This window comes from Equus quagga, chromosome 14 (assembly GCF_021613505.1).
Source record: "Equus quagga isolate Etosha38 chromosome 14, UCLA_HA_Equagga_1.0, whole genome shotgun sequence".
Lineage (NCBI taxonomy): Eukaryota > Metazoa > Chordata > Mammalia > Perissodactyla > Equidae > Equus > Equus quagga.
Genome location: NC_060280.1, coordinates 94,786,159 through 94,813,458, shown reverse-complemented (window position 1 = coordinate 94,813,458; position 27,300 = coordinate 94,786,159). Strand labels below are relative to the sequence as shown.

At 65.1% G+C, this 27,300-nt stretch overlaps 3 protein-coding genes across 7 annotated transcripts in view; all 3 read right to left on the bottom strand.

Annotated features, from left to right (window-relative positions):
• The window catches only part of TBXA2R (thromboxane A2 receptor), a 13,454-nt gene extending 5,758 nt beyond the window's left edge, over positions 1 to 7,696 (bottom strand). Inside the window, exons 1-2 of the mRNA XM_046684928.1 lie at positions 7,170 to 7,696; positions 3,031 to 3,872 (exon numbers count right to left, since the gene is read on the bottom strand). Of these exons, the coding sequence (XP_046540884.1) occupies positions 3,031 to 3,816 (786 nt within the window). The 5' untranslated portion in view covers positions 3,817 to 3,872; positions 7,170 to 7,696. The remainder of the gene's footprint in view (positions 1 to 3,030; positions 3,873 to 7,169) is intronic.
• Positions 7,697 to 9,898: 2,202 nt separating this feature from the next.
• CACTIN (cactin, spliceosome C complex subunit) lies at positions 9,899 to 21,767 on the bottom strand. The gene is made up of 10 exons (XM_046684923.1): positions 21,522 to 21,767; positions 19,687 to 20,158; positions 17,323 to 17,418; positions 16,686 to 16,831; positions 15,674 to 15,836; positions 15,488 to 15,602; positions 12,534 to 12,726; positions 11,786 to 11,908; positions 11,388 to 11,671; positions 9,899 to 11,032 (listed from the first exon to the last, which is right to left on the bottom strand). Exons 1-10 carry the CDS (start codon positions 21,692 to 21,694, stop codon positions 10,542 to 10,544), a joined length of 2,256 nt encoding a protein of 751 aa, XP_046540879.1. The 5' UTR covers positions 21,695 to 21,767; the 3' UTR covers positions 9,899 to 10,541.
• A 1,652-nt stretch (positions 21,768 to 23,419) lies between these two features.
• PIP5K1C (phosphatidylinositol-4-phosphate 5-kinase type 1 gamma) overlaps positions 23,420 to 27,300 on the bottom strand; it is a 48,356-nt gene continuing 44,475 nt past the window's right edge. For 4 of the 5 annotated variants that reach the window (XM_046686129.1, XM_046686130.1, XM_046686132.1 and 1 more), the window contains exons 17-18: positions 26,629 to 26,712; positions 23,420 to 26,347 (exon numbers count right to left, since the gene is read on the bottom strand). In XM_046686129.1, coding sequence (XP_046542085.1) covers positions 26,345 to 26,347; positions 26,629 to 26,712 — 87 coding nt within the window. In that variant the 3' untranslated portion in view covers positions 23,420 to 26,344. The remainder of the gene's footprint in view (positions 26,348 to 26,628; positions 26,713 to 27,300) is intronic. The other variant, XM_046686131.1, reaches the window with a different exon arrangement.

Sequence of the window (27,300 nt, the reverse complement as noted above, 5' to 3'; positions counted from 1 at the left end):
GCCCCACGCACCTGCCCCCACCGCAGCTGCGCCCCTGAACCGGCCCCCACCACACACGCCCCCCACTCTCCCTGCGGCCTCCCCGCACTTGGCCCCCACCGCACTTGCTCCCTATCGCACCTGCCCCCTCACACCTGCCCTGGCTCCTGAGACCCACAGCCCAGTCTGCTGCTGCTTTGCTGTGTGAGCTCCAGAGAGTTGCCTGACCTCTCTGAGCTTCAGTTGATGGGGCCACAAAATAGCGCGCTTTTCCTGCTCCTCTCTTGGGCGCAATTAAACACGGTGGAAAAGAAGACTTGTGGGTGCGCAGCGGTGGGATCGCTGTTCCTGCCTGCGCTATTATTCTAGCAACGGCTTATGTTTTATAAAAAGTGAATACTATAATGTTGAAAATTATAGTCTAAAGTTGCAATTAAATAATTTAATTTTTATATTATATATTTAATCTAAATAATTTCATATTATATTTTAGGTAGCTTTTGACAAATAATTTTATATTAAATAATTTTTATATTAAAATACTTTAATATTTCTTGAATGTTAGAGTTCATATTTAATATTACATAATATGCAATATATACTGTTATTTACAAATTACATAATAATAATTATCTAATAATTAACATATTGTTAATTATAACTATAATATAAAATTATAGTTATATATTATAAATTTAACAGCGCTATCTGTAGATTTAATATATAGTTATAATTATGTAACTTTGTATTATATAATAATGATATAAAGTATTAATCAATAATGCATTATTACTCATATATAGTATTTAATAATTATGTCATATATAATGTGATTACATGCTATATAGTAATTGGTATAATTATTAACTATTAATCATAATACAATTATAATGTGTACTATAGTTTATAATTGTACTTAAAATTTATATTATCTTAAGTGTCATTATCATTCATATCATATTAGAATTATTATATTAGGATTGTCTCCTAAGCCCCTACTGTGTGCTGGGGACACTGCGGTGGCCAGGATGGACCCAGGTCCCACGTGCAGAGGCTCACAGTCCGGGGGGACCGAGCGGGACGGGGGCGGCCGAGGCCCCGGGGCAGGTTCCCAGCGGGCGGGCAGGCGTCTCCCAGGGCGTCGGAGGGGAGCGCCTGTGGCCTTTCTTCTGGGCACTAGGGAGCCACGGGTGGCTTCGGAGCGGGAGGGGGCCCTGGGCTGGGGCCGCCTGCCCCCTGTTTCTGTTTTGTGCATTTTAGCTTGTTTTGTCTTGTTGTTTTGCTAAGAACATTTTTACACATGGAAAGGGCGGGTGAGAAGGCGAAAGGAGCGTGGGTGTGGCAGGTGACAATGACGTGAGAGTCACATGAGGGGCGGTGATAGACTGCATTTCCCGCCAAGGGGACTCAGGAATCGTGACTGACTCAGTGATCCTACCCAGGATGCCTGCCCTGTTGTTGTCGAGCAAGGGAACTCCTAGTCATGCTTCAAAGCCCCAGCTCCAATGGTTCAGGGCAGGGCAGGGCCCGTTCGGGGTGTTCCTGGAGCCTGGGGGCCGCAGGCAGGTGGAGACGGCTGGGCAGCGTGCATGCAGTGTGGCCTGCATGGGTCTCTCGGGGGTCAGGGAACTTGCATGGGGACACGTGTGTGCAGCCCAAACAGGGGAGGGAAGCGGGGACCTGCAGGACCCAGGCTGGGGGAGGGGGCGGTCCCAGGAGAGCTGCGGTTCTGGGCTGTCCCATCCTGTCCCTCCCAGGCCTGCCCCAGGGCCTTTGCATGGGCTGTGCCCTCGGCCTGGGTTGCTCCCTGCAGATCTCCACTCGGTTCACCCTTCACCTCCTCCATGTCTTTGCTCAAATGGCACCTTTCTGCCTGGCCAGCTCTGCTCCCTGCCCTGCAGCCCCCAGTCTCCGGGGACACCCAGAATGGGCCCTGCCTGCTCTACACCATTGCAGCTGGGGCTTTGAAGCATGAATAGGAGTTTCACTGCTCGATCGATACAAACCAGGAAGGCATCCTGGGTAGCATCACTGAATCATGAAACGTTTCCAGAGTCCCCTTGGGTGGCGAACTTTCTAGAAGGGCCACAGGGTCAACACAGAGTTAAACATGGTCTCTGTCACCCCCCACCCCAGCTCTGCCGTGTAGCGACAGAAACCAAAGGGTGTGGCTGGGCTCCAGGAAGCCTTTCTTTTTGGGTGCGGAAATTTGAATCTCATGTCCTTTCCATGTGTCACAAACTAGGAGCCTTTTTTTGATGTTTTTCTCCCACCCTCGTTCCCGGGAAAAGCATTCTTAGCAAAACAAGCGGGAACAGCAAAAACAGATGTGCCCTCCGCTCTCCGCGGGCTCAGTCTGGGCCCCCCCTCATCACAGCCACGTCTCCGCTCCCGCGTGTCGATGTGTCTTCCTCACCACGAGGCCCCGGGCGGGGGAGGAACTGTTCTCAGTTTATTTCCTCCTGTGTCCTCAGTGCCCAGATCAGAGCCTGAGATCCAGCAGCCACTCAACAAACGTTTGTGGAAGGAACACACGAATAAATGAGTCCATTTCGTCCTTGCAGCCGCCCGCAGAGGCAGGAACTTTCTAAGCCGCATGATCGGGAGACGGAGGCTGGAGGGGGGACGCCCATCCCAGAGTCACCAGCACGGCCTTATCGGACGGACTCAACCGAGGGTCTGACTGCAGCCTCCAGACTCGTCGGACACAATCAGAAATGAAAAAGCAGCCGCCCCAAACGGCCCAATGACACCGATCGGTGGAAGGACGTCAACCGAGCCCCCCTGACTCAGGGCAAACGTGCACAGGGCTCGGGGCCCGCCTGGAACGGGCACAACGAGGCCCAGAAAACGTTTGATGATTCAGTGATTCTGCCTAGACTGCGTTTCCCTGGTTTAGGCTCGCAAGTAAACTCCTATTCATCCTTCAAGGCCCCAGCTCCCATGCCCCTCCTCTGGAAAGCCTTCTCTGAGAACCCAGGTAGAGCCTTGGAGCCCCTCCCTGGGCATCCCGGTCCCCAGACGCTGCCTTTGCCCCCACGGGCCACTCACCAGCAGCGGCATCCAGCAGATGCTGGCGACAACCATGATGCCCATGAGCTGCGCCATCATCTCGACCTCAGAGTCCCGCGGGCGCTGCTGGGCGGCCTCCTGGTTGTGGTAGACGTGGCACAGGGTGGCCACGGTGACCGTGTTGAGCAGGAAGGACAGCACCACCGAGAGGCCACCGAGGAGCGAGAAGAGCAGGCCGAAGGCCATGTCGCCGCGCTCGGCACCCAGCGTGAGGAAGCACCAGGAGCCCGGGTACTGCACCGTGTAGCGGCCCAGGCCCAGCAGTGGCAGCAGGCCCAGCGCCAGCGCCACGGCCCACACCAGCGCCACCGTGGCCCAGGCGCGGCGCGGCGAGGCGGCCACGGGCCGTGAGAAGGGCCGTGTGATGCCCAGGTAGCGCTCCGAGGCCATGGTGGCACCCAGCAGGAGCGGGGACAGGCCGAAGAAGACCATGACGACGCCCATGAAGCGGCAGAGGTGGCAGCCGGGGTCCACGGCCTGCCAGTCGAACAGGGCGAAGTGCTGGGACACCACGATAGCGCCGGTCACCAGGAGCCCCAGGAAGTCGGTGAGGACCAGGCCGCAGAGGAAGGTGAGGAAGGACGAGCGCGTGGCCGAGCTGCCGTGGCGCGCGCCCGCCAGCACCCTCAGCGCCAGCACATTGGACGCTAGGCCCACCAGGCAGAAGGAGGCCGCGAACCAGGGCGAGGCGATCAGGCGCCGGTCCGCCAGCGTGATGTTCATGGGCCGGAAACAGGGCCCCAGAGCGCTGCCATTGGGCCACATGGTGCTGGGCGGAGCAGGGACGGTCACCACTCCATCCGGCCCGGGCTCAGGCACCCCTGGGGGGAGGCGGAGAGAAGAGTTGCTGGTGATTCGTTCTGCATCTTAATCTGAGGGGTTCTGGTGAACTCCTACACAACCTTCAACGCCCCAGCTCCAATACCCGCTCCTTGAGGAAGCCTTTCCAGACTTGGCTCACTCCCCACTCAGCAAGGATCACTACTCCTCCGACCTCCAGCCCTGTCCTGACCCAGAGTCGGTGACCCTCAAGGATGAGGATGCATTCTGTGTCCTCTGGGATCCCCAGGGGACACAGGTTAGTATTTGCTGGGTCGCAGAGAAGGGCTGAGAAGCCCTGGGTTTGAACGCCCACCCTGGCGCCCACTGCGTGACCCCAGGTCCCTCTCTCCAAACTGCCGTGTCCCCACTGGCCACCCCTCTGAGCCCTCGGCGGACTGCAGGGTCCAGACAGGACTCGGCCAGGGTGGGCAGGGTTTGGGCTCCCGCGCCAGCTCTGAGGTGGCCCGCGGGTCACAGTCTGTCGTGAATGCGTCTTGGGGACCCCCGCCCCCAAGGGCGGTTTGGGGGAGCCCTCCTCACACCCCAGAGTCGGTTTTTCTCACTTTTGTGGCATCGTGTTTATCATAAGAAACAAGCCCAGAACTGTAGCCTCGTTCTGGGAACAGAAAACAGCTCGTCTGGAGCGACGTGTCCCCCGGGACGCGCTATAAACGGCAGCAGAGGGCCCCGGTCCCGGCTGCGCGGTGTGGACGGATCGAGGAGAAAGAGAAGCAGCTCCAGTTCCCCAAAAGGACACACCAGGGGGGACACCAGCTCCCGGGTCCCCAGCCTCCGCCCTGGGCACACACGAGCCCCCCTGGGTCAGCAGGGAGGGGGCACCGGGTGGGGAGGTGGGACCACCGAGGGAGGTACGGAGGGCCGGGCCGTCACAGCTCAGAAAGGTCCTATGATGACCCCCATACTGCAGAGGGGGGGGGAAACTGAGGCCCAGAGAGGTTAAGTCACTTATCCAGGGTCACACAGCCCGGCCAGAGGTGGTCTGAGATTTACACCCAGGCCTCGTTGCATCGTACCCTCCCGGTGACCTTGGGCTCGTCACCGCACCGCTCTGGGCCTCAGTTTCCCCTCCTGCGACCACTGCCCCTCAGCCCCATCGAGTTACAGGCCCTCTGCCGGCTCCTCTGCTCGGTTCAGTGACTCCTCATTGAGCCTCAAATGACACGGCTCTGAGCTTCGCACCCGGCACCAGTGGGTGGAGGCGGGGCCTCGAGTGGGGAAACTGAGGCCCAGAGAGGTGGGTTGCGCGGAGTCAGGGCTTTCCGCGGGGGCGGGGGTGTGCTGTTTGCCGTCTCGGATTTGGCCTGCGTTTGGATTCCTCCTGGGACAGGGCGCTTCCTCCCTCGAGAGCTGCCATGCGCTGTTTCTCAACATTCCTGAGGACTCGGGCTGTATGTGCCGCCACTGCCCCAGCCTCGGCCGGGACGGCGGGCCAGCCCCTCCCGGGTCTCACGATCCCCTTTGCCCCCAGGCTTATCTGTGACCCAGTCCTTGGCCTGGGGGAGGCTGGAAACTGGCACGACTCCCTCTGGCCACAGCCTGCGGTTTCCAGTCTCCCCACGGGTTCAGTTGATAGCGCCCGGCTCGAGTTCCCTGGGCAAGCGGGCCAGGAGGGGCACCTGGCAGGGCCGCCCGTACCCTCTCATGCTGGCCGGGAGGCATGGCAGGGCCCCCGCCTGCAGGGGACCGTCCTCATCCCAGCCTGAGGTCCAGAAGGAGTGCTGTGTGACCCTTGGGGAACTAGATTTCCCTCTCTGGGCCCCATGGGAAGCACGGCCCCCAGACTTGCTGGACGAACCCAGGATGCCAGGCCCGAGAGCTAAGGGGCTGGACTCCGAAGGGCCAGGCTGTGGGAATGCTAATGAGCTTCCAGTTCTGGCACCCGGAGGCCCCTAGAGTCTAGAATTCCAAGGGGCTGAGGTTCCAGAACCTTCGCAGGAATTTGCCTGGGTCCTGGGTTCCAGAAATCTCCTGGTCGGCTCCCTTCTGGAGGACGGACGCTGAGCTGGCCGGTGGCCGGGTGGGGGGAGGCCGGAGTCGGGGATGGGGGCCTCCATCCTCCCGGCCGGGAGGGAGGCGCGGGCACCCAGCTGGCTCCCCCACGCCCAGCCCCGAGGGAACGCGATCTGCGGTTCCCAGCGCCAGGCCGTCCTCTGCCAGATGGCCCCCGTCATCGCCTCCTCCCCCCACTCCACCGGCCACTCAACACCGTCACCCCGGGGCGCACCCAGCCTCCCCCAGGGGCTGTGCTGACAGACAAGCTCGGCCTGGAGTCCCCGATCTGCCACGGCCGGACTCGGGGCACGACTTTCCAGAGCCTCAGTTTCCCCCCTCTGTGAAATGGGGTGACAAGGACACCGGCTCGCTCCTGCCTCTGAGCCTCCTGCCTTGGCCGTGCGCCGTTCCCGGCCTGGCTGTGCGCAGTGGCCAGGTGCACGGGCTGCCAGGCGGGGGCCCTGATGCTCCGGTGACCTCGGCCCACCCTGGCCCTCGGCCTGTTGGCTGACGATGACAATGACGCCCTTTGGCACGAGCCGGCAGGGACCGGGCCACGCCTGAGGCAGACCCGTGAGCACTCACGGGTGGGGACCCCCCGCCACACCCTTGTGTGGCTACAGACACCCGTGCAGACGCACCCACACACGCGGGGCCCCGGGCCCGCCCCACCTCGCCTCACCTCGCCACAAGGCTCGATTTCCCGGAACTTTTCCTGTTTGCGACATGAACCAGCTCCCACCCCGGAAGGTGCAGAGCGGGGCTCCCCAGTGAGCCTGCCTAGGCTGAGCTGAACCTCAGCTCCGACTCATGTGGTCCCCTCTGAACCTCAGTTTCCTCCTCCATCCAATGGGCATCCTCTGAGGGTAGATGTGAGATGAGGGGACAGGCCACGCGGCTGGCGGTTAATGATGGACACAGACCTCACGGATATGTGCCACCATTGCGTGCCCACACACAGACACACAACTGCACAGACGCGCGCTCACAGCCACACCAGGCCCTGGGCACCTTCCCTGTGGCCCCAAGGACCCCGAGTGGCCCCACAGAGATCCGGGGACACCCCACACATGCATTTCCGAGGCCACACAGCGACACAGCACCCACAGCCCGGGCACAGACTCATGAATGCCCCAGGACACCCAGCTTCGGCCGCTGTCACTGCCCAGGGTGACACTTCCGCCCAGGGTGACACACCCACAGCAGGGCGGGTCACTGACGGATGCACCCGAGCCACCTGCCCACTCCCAGCCCCGCCTCCAGCGTGGCAGGCGCGTGCTCACCTGGCGATGCTGTTGGAGACGGCGATCGAGGGGCCGCGCCCGGGTCCCCAAGCCACCGCGAGCGGGGCAGACGCCTGGGAGCTGGTCCGGGTGAGGCTGCGGATGGGCGGACGGGGGAGCGGGGCGGCCCGGCCTCCGGCGGTCCCTGGGGAAACTGAGTCACGGCGAGGGCGGGCCGCACAGGGGACCCGGCGCTGCCAGTCGCCTGGGCACAGAGGGAGGGCGGTGGCCGCGGCCGCGCCGTGCGCGGGGGCTCTGGGGGCGCGGGGACCCCTCCGGGCTGGAGCGGGCTCGGCGGGGCCACAGACCGCGCGGGCGGGGGCTCGGCTCAGCGGGCCCCTGTCTGTCCCGGTCTCCGTCTGTCTCTTGCTCACTCTGTCGGTCCTTCTGTCTCACCAGCCCGCCCGCGGCGCTGGCCACGCCCCTCGGGCCCGGGCCTGGCCTGTGGGGGGCGGGGGGCGCGCCCCAGCCGGCGGGGAGACCGCGCGCGGCCTCCTGGGGGAGGGGACCCGGGGCCGCAGGGACAGGGGCGCGGTGGCGGGGGGTGGGGATGGGGTGAGGGCTGGCCCGCCCCAGCCTGGCCCCCTGCCCGCCGCCGCCCCGCATTATTCGCCCCAGAGCCAGCGCCCCAGGCCGGACCGGGGAGGGGTGGGGGGGGGGGCGGCTCCCCAGGGTGCCCCGACCGCGGCCCAGGGGTCCAGGACTCTGAGCTAGTGGGCCCGCCAGGATGGTGCCTGGTACACATTAGGTGCTTAATCAATGCAGGATCTGTCTGAAACCCCTGCCAGGGCTGGGGGAGGGGGGTGCAGGGGTCCGGGGGGTGGGGGGGCCCAGACTCTCCAGCCAGCAGCTTCCTGGGCGGTCAGCTGAGAGCACTGGGGGGAGGGTCCTGTAAGGGCACAGGCTGGGAGGTGGCCCCAGAGCAGAGGAAGGAAAGCCCCTCCCTAGCAGCGCGCCCGCCGTGGGGCTGGGCCTGGGGCTGGGGCTGGGGGCGGGGTGGGAAGGAGCCCGGAGCCCCCACTGCAGGAAGGGCTGCGGACCAGGCCGGGCGGGGTCTCGGCAGCAGGGCCGTGGAAGCAGAGGGGACCCGCCAGAGCCCAGCGTGTCGCAGGCCGGAGCGGCGGGAAAGGGGGCTTCCTACAGGCCCCTCCTGCCCCGGGCGTGGCCGCACGTGGACGGGGGTCTGCGGGCCTGGGGGGGTGTGGGGATCCGTGGGGGCAGGGCGGGGGCTGAGGGCTGCCCGGCACTAGCCGCCCGGCCGTGACCCCGCCCCACGCAGCCCTTAGGGCGCGAGAGGCGCCCGCGCGGCCGGCTCCCAGCGAGGAGGATGCGCTCCCGCCCCAGCCTCCCCGCGGCCCCGGCCTCCGGAAGCCCCTTCTCTGGCTCCCGGCCTCCCGGCCTTCCGGCCTCGGGACGTCACTGCACCCTGCGCCCCTCCAGACGGCCCCGCCCCTCTGCATCCCACCGCCGGAGGCCCCAGCCGTGGATCCCAATTTCTCTTGCTGGGCAAGGAGTCTCCCCAAATCCTATGCATCTGGCAGAACCCTGACTCCAAGGCTCCGTCCTCTGGAAAGCCTTCATCTCCCCAGTAGTCTTGCTCCCCGGCGACCCTCCTGCCATGCTGCTCTGCGGCCCAGCTCAGGGGGTGTGACACTTCTGAGCCCCAGGGAGGACTGGAAAACAGCCCTGCCCTCCGGGGTCCCCCAGGCTGGAAAGAGACAGAGCAGCACAGGGGCGGCCGGCCCCCTGCAGTCAGGGCTGAGCCGGAGGAACAGACAGGGCTTAGGGGAGCCAGGAAGGCATGCTGGGGGGAGAAGGCATGAGCACCGGGGCCTTGTGGGATGAATAGGAGTTCCGCAGGTCCGAAGGATGATAGCAGCAGCAGGAATTACGTGTGTGAAACTCTGGAGGCGAGAGAGGGCGAGGCTTAGGGAATTGCGAGGAGGCAGCTGTGGTGGGGAGAGGATGTGGGCTGGGGCTCCAAATGGGGGGGGGCGGGCGATGGGGGGAGACTTCCATTCCCACTTCCTCAGCCCTGAGATAAGAGGGACAATGTCCCTTCTGGGAAACAGACGGCACCGGGGTCAGGGAAGAGCAGTGGGCTTGCATTTAGTCCTCAGCGCGCCCCGGCCGGGCAGGGTAAAGGGGAAACTGAGGCCCAGAGGGAGGAAGCGCCGCGGCCAAGGCCCGGCGTGGTTGGGGGCTGGGTCTCCGGGCCTCGGTCCCCTGCTCCCCGGGAGCCGTGGGAAGGGCTGTGCCGGCTCGGGGCTGGTGGCTGGAGGAGCGGCCCCGCAGCTGCGGTTTCCGGTGGGGGTCGGCTGGGAGCGTGTGTTCCTGGCCTGGGACGCGGCAGGGGACACCAGCTGGGTGGCCTTCTCCGAGTTGGAGACACCTGGGTTGGAACCCTGCCTGCCACTTTCTAGGCTTGAAAGGGGGCCCCCGAGCCTCAGCTTCCCCAGCAGCAGCGCGGACATGAAGGCCGCCTGGCGGGGCTGCGGCGAGGCCCGGGCCCGGGTGGGAGGCGAGGCCGCCGGCACCTGCGCTCCCAGCAGCTTCCTGAGAACTGCCGGCGGCTATTTTTAGGGGCCGTGGCTGTTTTGAAAAGGTCCCTGGGTTGTGCTCAGTTTCTCAGCTGTGACAGACTCGCTGCGGTGACACGGGACAGCAGTGGCGGGGACCACCGGCTGTGGGAACCCTAGACTATGTGCCACGTTTCTGAAAATCTAAAATTACTCTAAAATAAAACGTTTATTAAAAAACATGCAATCTCACCAGTAGACCAATTAAATGAAAATAAACAAGATTCCTGCCCGCCAAAAACAGTCCTTTTAGAGAAATAACCTCAGATGGTTCCCAATGGAGCAGGCCGTGGGGGGCCGCGCGGGGCTCCTCCCGTCGGGCTGGAAAAGACCCGCGAGAAAAACGTCACCGGAGACGTGTTTCCGGGACGGACCGGGGAGGGGACCGCGCCTGCCAGGCCCGAGGCGTCCGCGTCCCACACACGGAGCAGGAGGGCAGCGCTGGTGGCGGGAGGCGGCCCCGAGGAGGGCAGCCGTCCCCACGTGGGGGACACCGCGCCCGCACGAGGACATCTCGGGACCCTCGGTTCCCAGTCCCGATGGCGACGGTGACACGTCCTCCACGCCCACTGAGGGGGCACTGACCCTCGGCCCGCGCAGCCCGGACGCCCTCCGACGGTCCCTCCAGAACGTGCGCGGCAGGGGCCTGGCCCCGAGGAGGGGCCATCGAGGCCCTGGACGCGGGTCTCCCGGCCCTCGGGCGCGTCCCCGCCGGCCGCCCATCCGCACAGCGCGGCGGCGACACCCGCGCCCCCCGGGCTCCGGCCCCGCCAGCGGCCCCTCCAGCGCTCGGTCACCGGCGGTAGCGGTAGCGCTTGAAGTGGAACCAGAGCTGGAAGATGCCGTTGGCGAACTGGCAGCGGAAGCCGTGGCGGTGCGAGTACTCCCACTCGCGGTTGACGATCTTGAAGGCGATGTCCTCGTAGGGCGGCCCCGCGTGGAAGCGCAGCGTGGCGAAGTCCTTGTTGTCGGCGCACGCCTCCAGGAAGTACTCGGGCGTGGAGCGCTTGTCGATGAGGTCGGGGTAGAAGATGTTGAACTTGTAGCCCTGCACGATCTTGGGCGGCGGGTTGTCGAAGTCGTAGTGCGTCTGGTTGTACTTGTTCCACTCGAAGCCCGTGTGCACGCGGTTGAAGAAGCGCGGCTTGCGCGGCCGGTACTTGTCCGCCCACAGGTACGCCTTGCCCGTCAGCGGCATCTCCACGCTGAACTGCGCCTCGTCCTGGCCCATGCCCTCCTTGGCCCGCCGGAAGAAGATGTCCTCGGCGCTCTCGCTCGCGTCCCCTGCGGCCGGGAGGAGGGGCGCGGGCATCAGCGGACAGCAGCACCACGGAGCCTCTGTTTCCCCGCCCCGCCCCAGCGGCCAAGGCCCCGCCCCCAGCCCCGCCTCTCCCGCCAGCCGCGCCCCCAGTAGCCCCGGCCCCGCCTCTCCTACCAAGTCCCCGCCCCCTGCAGCCCTGGCCCCACCTCTCCCAAAGCCCCACCCCCAGCCCCGCCTCTCCCGCCAGCCGCGCCCCCAGTAGCCCCGCCCCCAGCAGCCAAGGCCCCGCCCTCAGCCCCGCCTCTCCCGCCAGCGGTGCGCCCAGTAGCCCCGCCCCCAGTAGCCCCGGCCCCGCCTCTCCCACCTCCCGCCGCGCACCTGTGACCTGGAGCTGCTGGCGCGACAGCTGCAGGCGCTGCAGGTCCTCGTCGGGCTCCAGCACGTGCGCGTCCAGCGGCAGCTCGTGGGCCGTGAGCAGCCGCGGGCTGTACTTGCCGGCGTCGTAGTCGTCCAGGCTCTGCTGGATCAGGTCCTCCTCCATGAGCACGGCCTCCCCGTCCGCCTCGCCCTCCGCCCGCGCCGCCCCTTCCGCCTCGGGCTCCGCGGGGCCGCCCTCCGAGGAGGGTCCCGGCGGGGTGGCGGCCGGCTCCTCAGGCTCCAGGCTGCGGGGAGAGCGGGCAGGGTTGGGTGGGCAGGCGGCGGGCGAACGGGCGGGCCCCGGGTCCCTGCAGCGGTGGGCGGGAAGGGGGACCGGCGGGCCGGGGAGGGGGACCTACCTGTGGCCGGGCGACGGCGGCTCCTGCTGGAGGATGGGGAACAGGGGCTCGCTCTCCACGCCCTGCTCCTGCTTCAGCTTGTACAGCTTCTGCCGTAGCACGTCCTGGTGCCGCTCCCGGAGCCTGGAAGGCAGGCGGCGGTCACCCACATGTGACACTCGACACTCCAGGGGAAGGGGCCCTGCCCCTAAGGCTTTCTCCTGATCCCCTCTGGCTGCAAGGCCGGGCGGCCGAGAGGGCAGCAGGGGCCCCAGCCGGGGGGTGGCCAGCCTAGGGGCACGGTTTTGGCCATGAGGAAAATGGGACGCGGGGTCAGAGAGCCCTGAGAACGGTCCCACGGGGGAGGGGCGGGTCCCTGTAGAAGGGCATGCACGTGCGGGCGTGACCCCACAGCCCAGCTGGGCTGGACCAGGCCCCAGGCAGGCGAGGAAGACGATAAATTTAGAGGCGGCTGCACGGGTCGTGGCGGGCGGGCAGGCGTGTTTACAGAGCCAAGCACGCCGAGAATTTATACACAATGGCTGTGGGGCCTGCGGAAGGACGGCCCGGCTGGGCACACGCGGCCTTGGGGGGCTTCCTGCGCTGCCGGCTGACGCCAGAGGAAACAAAGGGCCGGTATGGTGACAGGATGGAAGGCAGGTGGGCCCGCTGCGGGAGGAAAGCCCCAGGGCCCCGACTCCAGTTGGGGCTGGGAGCACCCCCGCCCGCGCAGCAGGCCCCGGGGAGACCGAGGCTGAGCCCCGCCGACCTGGCGCGCGCCGTGTGCGCGCGGAGCTGCTGCAGCAGGCTCTCCCAGTAGCCCATGTCCAGGTTGGGGCCGCCCGCGCGGATCTTGCCCTCGATGCCCTGGAAGATGAACTGCAGCTGGCTGTGTGTCTTGCCCTTGAAGACCGACTGCACGTCAGAGCTGACCGACGCGTTGACGCCCTCTCGCCGCTCGCCTGCAGTGGGGGGGGGCTGCTCAGTGCTGGCCACCAGTCCGGGCCCCCCGTGCCAGTTCTCCTCCCCCGTCTTGGCCTCCCACCCGGGGGCCCGGCTTCTCCCTGGCTGCTGGCTCTCCCTGACCCTGGCGACTGGCTGGGACGGATCTGACCCCCTGGGCCAGGGGGACGCCGCATGGGCATCTCTCAGCCCCTCCGAGGGTGAGCGTGACCCACAGATCAAGTCCGCACACCTTGGCCTGGCGTGGCCAGCCTGCACACCCCAACCACAGGGAGGAGCTGGGGGCGTTCATGTGCAGCCATACTCTCCAGAATTCACACCCTGCTCTGTTGGCCCCAGCCCGGTGGCCTTGGGCAAGTGGCTCCCCCTCTCTGGGCCTCAGTTTCCCCCTCTGTGAAGGCTGACAGCCCCACCACGCATGTGAGTGCCCAGCTGTGCCTGGCGTGAGGCCGCTCCCCACTGCAGCAGGAAGGGCTGCTCGTTTCCCAGGCTGCAGGAAGCCCTGACGCTGCCCTGAGACAAGAGACCACCTCTGTCCTGCAGGACAGTCTGTCCCAGCATCCGTCACGGCCGGGGGCCCAGAGACTCGTCCTTCCCTCTAGACTGAAAGGCCCCAAGGGGGGGCCCGATGCTGCCTGACCCTGGTGCCTGGGCACACCAGCCTCCTGGTTGTTCATCAGACACCAACTTTCACTCCCACCCTGCCCCAGGGCCTTTGCACCTGCAGTGCTTTCCAGCAACATGTTCTTCCCGGTCCTAGACCCCACCCGTCCTCAGCGTTCAGTGAGAATGTCCCTTCTACTGGGAAGCCTTCTCTGACCAGCAAATTTCTGGACCTAGACACCTGATTCATGGCTTCCCAAAGGTGAGGGCCTCCTTGGGCTTCCGGCTGCTGCCCCCAGCACTGTGCTGGGCCCAAGGGGAGCTCAAGCCGCCGCTGCTGGGTGGACACAGGGCGGGCGCCCGGCTTGTGCTCCGTGCTCGAAAGCAGGCTTCGACAGCCCTACCGGTGCACAAAGGGTCAGAGCCACTCGACGGGGTTGGGAGGGGCCTGAGTCCCTGCAGCCAGCCAAGCCGGCCTGGCACCAGCATCGAGACTCAGCCCGTGCTGGGCACCGAGCAGCGCCCCGGGGCTGGTGGCCTGGCCTCAGTCTGTCAAGATGCAGAGACAGCGCACGGCCAAAACTGAATTTGAGACAACCCCCAGGCCCGGCCAGGCGGGGCTGCATCCTGCTCTCACACAGCTGGACGGAGCCGTGTGACAACTCAAGCCCAGACAGATGGCCCCATGGGAGCCCAGCCACTGGCCGAGGAGGCAGGTCCCAGTCTGCGCCGCCCGGACGCCCACCCACAGGCCGGCAGATCTGACCGGGGCGCTCGGGACAGTGTCGGGAGAGAAGGTGGCTGCGTGGGCACCAGCGAGGCCCCTGGGGAAGGGTAATGGGGGGCCCGCTGGGGAGGGACAGGGGTGTCGGGGGACCCATTTCTATTGCACACCCAGTCAGAGAGAAGAAGAAAAAGCCCAACTTAATGTGAAAAATGAAGGCCCCGCTGTGGGGCTCCAGACGGACACTCATCTCTGAGGGCTCTTGGAGCCGCCTGGGCCCCCAGGGAGACAGTGGCAGAGGGGCAACCAACATGGCGAGGGGGGACGGGCCAAGAGAGAGCAGCGGGCGCCCGGGGGCCTCAGAGCGGCGGGGCCACTGCAGTGTCCTCTCAGACTTCCCGGGCCGTAGGCGGGGTTGCCTGCTTCCGAAGGACAAGGCCCTTCGCCTGCCACCCAGGGAGCCGCATCTGGAGGCGCATTTCTGACGGCACAGCTCCCCTTCCTGTCCCTGAGGGCAGGACGTGCCCCGCTGAGGACGAGGAACAGAGGGCCACTTCACCAACATCGATGCGCCTCCTCCCCGGGAGGAAGGAACCCGGCTGAGCGTGGGCCGAGCTCGAATGAGGATGCGCACACGCTCGGGGGACGGGAGGGGAGGGGAGGGGAGGGTGTGTCCTTGGCCACCACGCAGCCGGCACTGAGGCCTAAGAGAGAGAGGGCAGTGAAGGACAGAGCTCCACGACAGGGACGTGAGGCTCACGGGAGTCGGATGTTGTCAAGCCAGAGGCTGAGAGAGCGGGACTGCTGTGGTCACACAACCGTGGTTCCTGCCAGGGCGATGCTGCCCCCAGGGGACCCTGGGGAGTGTCTGGGGACATCTGTGGCTGTCACACTGGGGGGTGCCCCTGCATCGAGTGGGTGGGGGCCAGGGATGCTGCTCGGCCCTCCACAGCAGCCAGGATGGCCCCCCAGAGATGCCCCGGCCCCGATGTCACGGTGCTGAGCACGAAAAATGTGTCCCAGAGGCCACCTCCCTCGTGATGGTGGGCACACCCTCACTCTGATGACAGGTCCACTGACAAGACACCGAGGACGACCAGCTCAAGGCAGCGCGTCCAGGGTCCTGCCCTCCCTCACGCAGATGGAGCCTCCAAGGGACAGGGAGGGACCCGGGCAGGAAGCCCTGCAGGCCCCGCGCCCTGCCGCCCCAGACTGAGGGACAGCCCCGTCCCCGGCCCCGTGGCGCTCGCTGCCCATGCTACCCTCTGATGGCTCCGAGGCCGAGTGGGCTGCGGAAACCAAGCCGGGGAAACTGAGGCGTGCACGGGGAGACCGGCCCAGGGGAGAATCTGGGGCTTCCCGTGGAGCCAGCGGGCCACGGCGCTCCCTCCAGACGCCCCCGTGTGGCCCTAGGGGCGCCCCCGCCCGGTTACCTGGCCCCTTGCCCGAGGCCTCCAGCTTGCGCAGCTTGGCGATCTCGTCCTCCGTGATGATGGTCATGTCCCGCCAGAAGTCAGCGTTCTTGCCCTGCTCGAGCTCCATGTACACCTGTGGGCGAGGCGCGCAGGGTGAGGGCAGAGGCGCGGCCCGGGGGCTGGGGGTGACGGGCTGGGTGCTACCTGGATGTCCTCCAGCAGGTCCTCCATGTCGGCCACCGTGAGGCCGTTGAGGAAGGTGTATGGCTCGTGCATCTCCACGGCCAGGTCGTCGTCCTCAGCGCTGATGTACTTGGCCAGCAGGTCGATGGGCTTGGCCCGCCCGTCCCGGATGCGGATCTTGGAGCTGCCGGGGAGCCGGGGGCAGTGTCAGAGCCGGGGGCACCCTCCCTCCTGAAGGCCCTGCCCTGGGGGCAACCGCCATGGGAGCTGGGGGAAGACCCAGCCTGTGGGGTCAGGGAAGGCTTCCTGGAAGAGGGGGCACCGGGCAGAGGAGCAGCTCGGGCGATGTGGGGCACAGGCCCGAGAGGGGCGGATGGGCAAGCGTGGGGTCTGCAGAGCGGCAGCGGGGAGTGGAGCTAGGGCAGAAAGGGCTGCTTCTCCCCGCCCGGCGGGCCATGCCAGGTGGACACAGGAGCCTGGCAGCCGTGCCCGCAGGGATGCGCCTCAGAGGCTGACTGGGTCCACAAGTGAGCCCGTGACGAGGGGCTCCAAGCCCGGGGGCCAGGTGCGGTGGTGGCAGCACGGCAGGGAGGGGCCGGAGCGGGCTCACGGGGCACGCACATAGGCCTGGGCTCCAACACCACCGCGTGGCCCTGGCCACTCACGGCCCCCTGGGAGCCCCATTTCCTCTGTAAACGGGGCCGATGAGCGAACGCGCTGGGAGCCGGGGTGGAGAGGGACGAGTGTGGCCTGTCCGGCCCGGCCAGGGCCCAGCGCATGCGACTCCATTCTGCTGCGAGGAGTGTGGCACATTCAGATGTCTCCTGGGTACCCGGCCCCACGGGGAGTCGGGAGACCAGCCAGTGACAGGAGTGAGGAGGTAAGCACACGGGAAGCAGTGCAGAGAGGAGGGGCCGGCATCGGGGACGGGTGGGGAGGCTCCTGGGGGACCATGGGCAGCGGCGGGGGCAGCGGTTCCAGGCAGGGAACAGCAGGCACAAAGGCCCTGGGGCCGCCCCGCCTGCGCACGCACCGCAGCTTGGCCTGCTGGAGGTGGAAGTTGTCCTCTTGCTCCTCCCACGTCTTGAAGTGCTCTGCCTCCTTCTCCCGCTGCAGCAGCTCCAGCTCCTGCTCGCGCATCGCCTTCTCCCGCTCCCGCTCCAGCCGCAGCTGCTTCACCTGGGGGCGCACAGGCAGGGTGAGGGTGGGACGGCCGGACGATGGGGGGCTCACGCGGCCTGTCCTGTGCCCTCTTAAGCTGCGGGCTCCCCTGGGGTTGGGGGTGGGACTATAACCCAGGCCTGGCCTCAGCCCGCTGGCCCTGCACACAGGGATCAGTCCAGGGACGCCTGAGGCTTCGGACAGACCCTGGGGCAGGAGGAGCCTCTCTCTCCTGGAGACACAGCAGCTTGGAGCGGCTGGGGCCATTTCAGCTACCTGGAAGGGAGCATCTGAGTAAAGCCCAGAGGCCAGCAGAGCCGAGGTGAAGGGAGACAGCGGGCTGGAGCCACTACCTGAGCCCCTGGATCCAACTGTGCCTGCAGCCAGCCTCCCCTGGACTTTCCATATAAGCCCAATAGTTCCTGCTTGACCTAAGTGAGGGTGAGCTGGCCCTGGGACCTCAGGAGAGAAGGCTTCCTGACATGTGTGGGCGGGCCAAGGGCACCCACCTTCTGCAGCTCCAGTCGATTGTCCTCCTGGATCCGCTTGTTCCGCTCCTTCAGCTCCTTCTCCTCCAGGTGGCTGATCCCCTTCTTTTCCAGGGCCTGGAAGGGCAACCACATGCCGGCTGAGCAGATGCCTCCCTCTGTCTGCCCTCCCCGGCACGCCCCCTAGGGAGCCTTCGACACACTCGTCTGGGAGCGAGACTGGGCCACGGCGCCTGTGCAGATGAGGAGCAAGGCTCAGGGAAGCGCCCCACCCCCGCCTTCCACTGAGACGCTGCCTTCAACGCCCCTGTCACCCCGACAAGACCCGCCACAGGGGCAGGGAGGCGGCTGCAGGGCGCAGAGAGCAGAGACTGAGCAAAGGGGCCTGGAAAGCACGGCCGCCCAGGCGCTGCGATGGGGCAACGGTGCCACAGTCACACACCCCTGGGGGCACTGCCACCACCGCGAATGATCCTCCTGGTCTGTGTCCTCGCCTGATGGGGGCCGAGGCGCAGGGGCTCGGAGACCCTCGCACCCCAACCTCGCCTCATAATCGACGCCCGAGCCGGGGGCACCTCCCGACCGGCACCTCCCCCGGCTCCGAGGGGTGTTCAACGATCCCCCCGCACCTGGAAGATGTGTCTCCAGGGGACCTGGGGCTACCTGGCTCGGGGCCGCCCACTGGCGCCTCCTGCCCCCCACAGCTGTGCAGGACGGCCCGGTTCAAGTCCCAATCTGCCATCGCACGTGTTCCTCCTCAACATCGTGACTGCCCACTCCGCCAGCCCAGCAGCCCCAAGGACAAGGGGACAAGATGCATGACAACGCCCAAACTGTGGCCTGTCTAGTGCCCTCCCCAGACTAGAGGCGGCAGAGGCCGGGCCCAGCCACAGCCCACGGCCGATCAGAGGAGGGGCCGACGACGCCTCCTGGGGGTGAACCCCCAGGCCGGGCGGCCCTGAGAGGGGCGTGGGGGACACGCCTGCACACCACGCTGTGCACGCTCGCTCCGCTGACACTTACCGAGCACCCACTGCATGCCAGGCCAGGGGACAGAGCTGGCCCGAGAGCTCGCCATCTGGCAGGGGTGACATATTGGGAATTAGGATGATGTGTGTTCAGGTGGCAACTCCGTGACGAGACCTTCTGGACCTGCTCATCTTATGCCGCGGCTGGGCCACAGCGTTCTCTCCTCTGCCCACCTGGCTCGTGTACTCACTCACAGGCCATCTGCCCACAGGACTGCTGCCCCCAGGGACGGCCCCTCTGTCTCTCTGCTCGTTGACACGCATGCCCAGGGCCCACACGGGATGCAGCACCCAGCGGATGTACAACACACATTTGTTAGTGAAGTGCTAGGGAGGGAGGGGCCGGGCCTGGACAAAGAACGCCGGGGCTCAGGAGACAGGGGCCAGGAGGGGCTCTCAGAGGAGGGGCTGTGTCAGCCGAGATATGGAGGGCGAGACAGCAGCGGCCACGGGAAGAGGTGGGAGTGTTCCAGGCAGAGGAACAGCAAGTGCAAAGGCCCTGGGGTGGGATGGGCTTGGTGTGTTCAAGACAACAGCAACAACTGTGCCTGGAGCGCATGTGACGCTGCGGCTTCCGACCGTGCCCGCTTGCTCTCACCCTCCCCCACACTGATGGGCGCTGTGCGGGGTGAACTGTGTCCTCCAGAAGGGTATGTCCACGTCCCAGCCCTGGAGCCTGTGAATGGGCCTTATCTGGAAACAGGCTCTCTGCAGACGAAATTAGTTAAGACGAGGTCGTCCTGGAGTAGGCTGGGCCCTAAGCCACCGACTGGTGTCCTTACAAGAAGAGGGGACTGTGGACAGAGACACAGAGAGGAGAGGGCCACGTGACCACAGGCAGAGACGGGAGGGACGAGGGTACCAGCAGCCAGCAGGAGCTGAAGGAGGCAAGACAGGACCCTCCCCTGGAGCCTCCAGGAGAGCACGGCTCTGGCGACACCGACTTGGGACTTCTGGCTCCAGAACGTGAGAGAAAGCCTGTGGCTGGAAGCCATGAGCCCAGGGCCTGGCTGGCGGGTAAGGGATCAGTGTGAGTGCCATCTCGAGAATGACGTGGCGGCTCGGAGGTGACCGGGCGTCTACCCCTGGGGATCCCCTCCTGGGCCCGTGTCACGTTGGGAGGTAGGCTGGTTTTCTGGGCAAAGGGTGCCTGAAACTCTCCCCTGCAGGGGGCAGGGGATGCAGCACGAGGAGCTGGTGTGTGTGCACACGTTCAACCCCTGACCTGGGAGTGTGCCCAGAGCCACGTGACGTCTCCTGAGACAGGAGCCGTGACGCGCACACAGCCAAAGTGACGGGGGAGGCGGAGGCCTTGCAGGCGCCCCAACACAGGCCGCGGGCCTCACGGCGCGCTCACCTTGCTCCAGATGAAGGTGCCCAGGAGGTTGTTGTCACCGAAGGGGTTGTCGGTGTTGGTGTAGCCCATGTACTCCTCGCCCCAGCCCATCTTCTCCCGCTTCTTGCGCTCCTTGGCCTCCTTCTTGGCCAGCCGCCGCGCGCGCTTCTCCTCGGGCGTCTCGAAGGCCTTCCGCAGCTCCTCCTGCTGCTTCCGCTCCTCGCGCAGCCGCAGCCGCTCCTGCAGCCTCTGCTGCTGGCTCAGCGCCGCCGCCCGGGGGCTCTGCGCGTGCTCCGCCGAGGCCGAGCTGGACGCCGAGGAGCTGGGCGACCAGGAGCGCGTCCGCCGGCCGCGAGCCCACCGGCCCCGCTGCTGCTGCCGCTCGTCACCAGAGTCGGACTGAGAGGACCCGTCCTGCGAGCGCCACCGGGGCGGCGGGGGGCTGCGGCTCTGCCTCCCTCGCCGCGGCCACCGCTCCTCCTCCGAGTCCGACCTGCAGAGGAGTCCACAAAGGGCTACTCATTCATCCATGCGATTCGACACGGGTTCCTGAGCACCTGCTGTGTTCCAGGCGCTGTTCCAGGTTCTGGGGACACAGCAGGGACCAAACCCTTGATGGTGCCTGCCTTTGTGGGGCTCACGTAAACAACGAAACACACACACAGTGTGACAGAGATGGAGCCACAAAGAACAGGACACAGCCTTAGGGCATGGAGAGGTCAGCGAGAACCTCTCTGAGGAGGCAACTCTGGAGGAAGCTACGGGGAGACGTGGGAAGAGCGATCCAGGCAGAGGGCACAGCAAGAGCAAAGGCCCTGGGGCAGGAAATCACTTGGCATGTTCAAGCAGCAGCGAGGAGGCCTGAGTGCCGGGAGCAGAGTGAGCGAGGCGGGCAGAGAGGGCGGGAAGGGGTGAGGGCACGGAGGCGGGCCGGGGCTGGTGTTGCTACAAGAATACGACCCAGACGACTCCTTTTGTCCAAGCTGTCAAAGAAGGACTTCCAGGAGAAGGTGGCGTTTAAATGGTCCTAGAGGACGAGTGGGAGTGAACTGGAGTAAGACTGGCAGGAACAGAGCCAGGGAAGGGCACCGAAGGGAGGAAACAGAATGTGTGAGCCCTCAAAAATAGATTCTTTAATGTTTGAGGGCCTCTGAATGTGTAGAGGACCAACCAAATCTGTCTTTATCTTGTTAAATGCTCCATCTCTTAAGCTCACGTCAAAAATCCTACGCTGCGAATACCCATTACTTTGGAGTCCTTCAATACAGGCTACAAACTTGAGCAAGTTTTCATAAACGACATCGACTCTACTTACGGATCCAGGGCGGCTGCCTCTTGTGAATAATTCAGACAGCCGATGGAAAACATACGAAGATGATAATAACAAGACTACACGTGATCCAATGCGAACACACCAACACCAGGGGCTTAAACCGGAGTCGGCAAACCTTTTTCTGCCAAGGGCCAGACCGACCGACCCACTCACTCAATTCTGCTGTCGTGACAAAGTGCAAAAGCAGCCACGGCCGGGACACGGACAAACAGGCACGGCCGTGTTCCAATAAGACTTCATGTCTAGACCGAAATTTGAATTTCGTACGACCGTGTCACTCCCTTGCTCAAAATCCCCCCACGGCTCCCCAGTTCCCTCCGTAGCCGCCAAACCCTTCAGCACGGTCCACAGGACTCTGCACGACCCCATCTCCTACTCTCCTCGCTGTCCCCCAACCACTGGGTGCCCGGCCCGGGGCGCCTCTCGCTTTCCTCTCGCCGCCCGACGCCCCCTTCTCCGGGAAGCCCTCCCTGACGAGCTCCGGGGTCTCCCGGCTCCCCGAGGGCAGGAGCCGGACCCCAACCTGCGCTCCCGGCTCCGCCGCCTCCGCCTGCGCCGCCCCTCGTCGTCCCGGCGCCGCCGGTTTCGCCGCCCATGGCTCCCGCTGCGACTTCGGCTCCGACTCCCGCTCCGGCTCCGCTGCCTTCGGCCCCTGCGACCCGCCGAGCGCGAGCGCGAGCGCGTATCCCGACCCATCGGCTGGGACGGTGGCGGCGGCGGCGCTGCTGACACAAATTGCTGGGGGTCCTGCGTCGGGGGTCCTTCCTCGCCCGCGGCGCGCGCCGGGCTGCCCCGTCCGCGCCTGAGCCTGGAGATAAGAACCCACGCCGCTGCCTTATCCAGCGGGGACTCCGACGCCCCAGAACCTCTCCTTCGCCCGCAAGCGAGGCCAGCCTGATGGACTCCGGCCGTACTGTAGCCTCCAGGATGGGAGACTCCTGGTTCAGGCAATGATAGGGGCAGCCCCATGTGGGTCCTCGCGCCACAGGGCGCCCGAGGAGCTGTGGGCGGAGCAAAGTGCAAACCAGGAACTGCGAGTGTGGCGGGGCCTGGGGAGGCGGGACCAACAAGAAGAAGGCCCAGGGAGGAAGCGGAGCCGGCGTGGGCGGGGCCTAGGAGGCGGGGCCAACGGGAGGCGTGGCCCGGGCGGAGCCAATGGGAGGCGTGGTCGGGGCGGGGCCAACGGGAGGCGAGAGCGACGTCTCGTGGTCAGTGTAGGCGGGGAAGCTCCAGCACCGCAGTAGGTTCGAGACCACACTGCTCAAGTGGGCGAGGGGTGGGAGCTGGGCTGGAGACTGAAAAGCCTTAGATGTTGGGCTGACCTATGAGTCACCATCATGGTATTTCAGGGGTTAAGCTTTTTTAAGAAAAAGACTTGGCTAACTCCCTGAGTGGCCCATCGACCCATTTTCTAGATGGGGAAACAGGCTCAGAGAGCGAAAGTCACTTTTGACACCCGCCTCCCCGACCCCAAGGAGGCAGCGTGGAGCTGGTCCAGCTTCGTTCTGTGGGTGTTGGGGAGCCGCGGGAGGTATGAAGGAGGGGCTGGCTGTTAGGTGGGGTCCCCTTGGGGCTGGTGAAAAGGATGGACCACAGGGCACAGGCCTGGTGGCCTGGAGATCTGAAGGACTCAAGTCCTGCTCTGAGCTCCCCCAGCCCACCCCAGAGGATGGTACTCAATGTTTTAATTTAAGCTAACTCTTTAAATGTTTGTCTTAAAAAACAACTTCATACCCCACCCCAAATGCTGGCTTTGTATGCTCTGCTTCTGCTTGGCGCCAAGGCACAAGGTGGGGGCGGCGGTGAACCTTCCAAAGGAAACGTCAGACCATGCCCAGCCACCCCTGCTAATGACCCCTGATTGTCATGGGATGTGGGTTGCCCTGGCGATGGGATGGCTCCAAACGTGACATGATGGGGGCCTGGCTTGTGACTCTCAAACTGCAGACCCATCTGTGGGTATTTGAATACTAATCTTTGAACAGAAGGCAGGCACGTTCCAGATCATCTGCGCGTCTGGTTTATAAATGAGCGGTGCCGTTCTGCGTCTCCATCTGCGATTACGACTGCATTTGCAGAGGCTCGCTTACAGACGGGACCTGACTCTGTGCCGTGTTTCTCAAGTTGGGAGAAATACTTTCCCCTTAAAAGGGGTCCACGCATTACTCAACCTGAGCGACTTTGGCAGGACAAACACAAACTCTGGGGAGTGTTTGTTGCTTTGAGCCGGGCTGCACTGATGTCAGAAGCTTTTAAAAGTTTTCTGGGCTGAGCTGGAAGCTGAAGGCCACAGCTGTTGAGGCATTTGGGTCCTGTCGTTGCCGTTAATTCTTACTAAGGTTTCTTTCTGCTCTCGGTCAACATCAGTCCTTAAACTCCCAATGGGACCCCCGACCGCAGACAGAGGCAGAGAGAGGTGGCTGATGCTTATTATCCGGTTTATTAGAGATCTCTTGAACGTAAAAACAGGGAGGGGCGGCGGGGATGGGGTCCGGGGCTGCATACGAGTGTTACTCGGGGCCAGCAGAGGCTGCATGGTTACAGAGGGGCCCAGGGCTCTGGGTTTGAGCGAGACGGCATCCTGTGCCCGAGGAGGCCGCGCTCCCGATTGTCACACACCAGACCACGGGGGCTGAGCACACGGACCCCCGGTGAGAATTAAGACACACAAGGTTTGAAGGTTTTGTTGTGTTTCGAAATCAGTTCGGCCATAAAAACGAGATTGGAGGGTGGGGGGGGATGGGGGATGGGGGACAGGCGATGCAACTGGACCACCAGAGGGCGCTCATTCATTCTGGGTGGGGACCAAGGGGCTGTGGCGACAGGACCACGGCAAGGGACCGCCCCCCGCCCCCCGGGGGACGGGAGTATTGCACTGAGCCAGGTGGTGGAGAGACGGGGACGAGAGGAGGCAGAGGACACAGGCTGGCAGGGGACAACGGAAGGTTCCACTTTGTCAGTCTCAGAAAACGCCTCCTGTCTTCGCGGTACAGCGGTCAGACGCTGCCCAGCTGCCCCGCAACAGCAGCCATGGGGGACGAGCCAGGAGGGAATGGGGTGTCCAGTGGGGGGGGTGACAGCTGGGTGGGTCCAGGGCCATCCCCGCCGGGGGTCTGCGGAAGGCCAGGAGTTCACTACACATTATAAATAGGGTCTTGCCTTCCCGCTCCCACCCCAGAAGACCAGGCCAGCGCCCCCGGTTGGCACAGCCTGCGGACAGCTGAGCATCCGCGTAACAATTTTCTGAAAGGGGACGAGGGATGCAGCCAACACAAACAGGTCTCCAACGGCCTCCTCGTGACTTAACACAGAAAGAGGAACGTCACGACCTCCAGGAGGTCTGCGAGGCTCTCCCACAAGCCAGCATCCGGCCGGCGCGCTAGTTCGGGCTAGTTCTGTGATTTGCTCGGGAAAGCCCGAGGGGCCCGGCACGGACGGCGGGCCTGATGGCCACAGGGCGGCTCCCCTCCTCGCTCCTCGAGCTCTGGGTGGCTGAGCACGCCCTGGACGCAGGGCCTTCCGCTCCGGACTGTGCCCGCTGCTCCGGTCATCCCCACGGGCTCACAATGTCTCGGGCGCCCGGCCCCTGGGTGGGGACTCCAATGTCAGCTTGTGGTGACACAGCCATCCCCGTTAGTCCGCCAGATTCATGTGCCTTCAGACCTCTGCCCGCTTAGCCTGGCTCCCTGTCAGTGGGCAGCGGGACAGGGATGGACTGGCGATGCATGGCATGTGGCCTGGCGCTGTCTGAAATCCAGGCAGGACGCCCCTGGTCTGGACAAAGGCTCCCCAGGCAGGAGGGAGAGGATGTCGCTTTGTTTCCAGCCGGGACACCTGCAGGCTTGCTTTGATGGGTCCCCTGAGGGTCCCCAGGGCCCCGCTCAGCGCCGGGGTGCCGCCCCTGCCGACAGCACGGGGAGGGTCCTGGGCACAGCCAGGCCACCAGGTTCCCTCCGGGCGCACGGAGCCGGCTGCACGAGGGGAAATGAGGAGGGACCCACACGGCAGGACGGAGTGGCAGAGCCTGCAACGCACTCGAGAAATCGAATTCCTGGCTCAGCGGCTCCTCCAGCTGTCTCAGGCTCCATCAGGGAGACGAGGGCTGGGGAGAAATTCTTCCAGAAGGTGCGGCTTCCGCTCCGAGCCGGCTCCCAGCTCCTCCCACGTGCGCCAAGCGGGCAGGGAGCACCATCCCGACATGTCACCCCTCAGGAAGGCCTGGGGGCGGCAGGCTCTGCAGAGCTGTTTGGGACACAGGGGGGTCCCCTGGTGGCCACCCCGCGGGTCTCTGGGCCCAGTGGCGCTGTCCTTGCTGAAGATGCCAAACCAAAAAAAAAAAAGGTTTTCATGAGGCATTTCTTTTTCTATCCTTCAATCAGCATAGGCATTGCCATCGCTTAATAAAGAGAGGACGTCCACCTGGTCCTGGGGCAAGCGCCTACTGGTGAGGGATCTGGCCCTTGGGGCCGGGTGGCCTGGCCGAGGGGGTCAGGCTCCAGGACACAAGTGCTCTGGAAGCCACGTGTCCCGAGCTGAGGGCCAGCCGCCACCTCCGTCCCTTGGGCCCTGTCTTCTGGATCCCGAGCGGGCCACGCTGGCAGGAGAGAGAAGTCCACAGCCTCCAGCTCCACCGAGAGGGGGCGGCCGGGCGTCCACCTGGCGATTCCAGTCGCCTCCTGGGATCCGTGCTCACAGGTCACGTGGGAGGCGAGGGTGGCGGGAAGGGTGGAGGGCTGTCCTCAGGCCACTGGTCAGCTATCCCCAAGGACGGATGTCCGGCGCCCGGCTGCACGCCTGAGCGAGAGCGCCTGCCGCGCGCAGTGGGCCTGGCACCAGCGGGGACTTGGTGGCCCTTCCCTTCGAGGCGCTCTGTCCAAGACGGAGAGAGGCGGCCGGGCCGGCCGAGAGTAGGAGCACGGACTCAGCCGGGGCAGCCAGGCCGCCAGGCGCAGGTCCCCATGCCGACGGGCCCGTTCCCTCGCGGGAGACATGCAAGCACAGCGAAGACCCAAAAGTGCAGTGGAATGGATTCCTCGTTTTTCCGCTGGTTTTTTCTTTTTTTTTCTTTTTTAGAAAAAAAAACACACGTGTGCTGCATCTGTGCGGAGAGGAAGGGCCCAGAATAAATAGAACCGGGAGCTCAGGGGTCACAGTATCACAGGCGCAGGGAGTTGCCAGCCGGGGCGCTCGCCCGGTCGCCCTGCAGCGGAGTGCCAGGCTGCCGTCGGGGGAGGGCGCGGACGGCCGAGGTCCCGCGGGGCTGGGCGGCGAGGGCTGGGCGGGCGGCGCCTCTGAACGGCCAGGGCAGCAGCGGGCGCTCGGCTCCGGTGGGCGGCTGCACGGAAGTTACTGCAGGAGACAAGAGGAGCAGCTGAGGGCGGGCGCACAGGGGGCCGGACCCCCACCCGCCGGGCCTGGCCCTGCGCCGATGCTCAGGCCAGGGTCCCCTCGTGCCCAGAGGGCCAGATACAGGCCCCAGGATACTTACCCTGTGGAGCCACGGGCTGGCCCGCCCCTCCCGCCCCAGGCCTCAGTTTCCCCTCAGTTTCTGTCCCTGGGGCGTCTGGGGGCCGTGCTCTTGGGCCCTCTGCGGCCGAGGCCCGGGGTGGGGGCCGGGCTGGCGCACTTACTGTGTCGCTCTCGCCGTCGGAGGCCGGGCGGGCCGGGGCGCTATAGTGGAGCGGGGAGTACACCCAGCTCCTCTCGTCGGTGGGCTGCAGGGCGGGCGGGCGCGTGCAGGAAGGGCGCAGAAGAAGAGCAGGGTGCGAGGAGGCGAGAGGCAGAGGGAGAAGGAAGAAACAGAAATAAAAGAGGCGGACCCGACGCGGACAGTGGGCAGCGGCCTCTCCCGACGGGACCTGCGCCCACCCAGCGCCCGGTGCGGCGGGCGGGGACGGGTCTGCGGCGGAGCAGGTGGCGGCAGGAAGCCGGGAGTCACAGCAGGGCGGGCGCAGCGTGGCAGGAGGGGCAGGGGCCGGGCCTCCTCTGCCGTCCTCTCTCCCCACTGCCCCCTCCGCCCACGGGGACACCCCGGCCCCGCGGATCCTACTGGGGCAGGACCCTTGGGACCCTCCCAGGGTGTCCTGGGTGGGGGATGGAGCCCATCTCTCCATGGCCTGGAGACCTTTCACGACTTGCTCAGGGGAGACCGAGGCACAGGCCACCGAGGGAGCCAGCAGCAGAGGCCTCCCCACCCCCTCCAAGAGCCCGGGGACGCTGTCCTGGGACGCGGGTGCAGCAGGGACCCAGGTCCAGGCCTGGGACAGGCAGACCCGGGTCTGGCCGCCGAGGGGCCGCCCTGA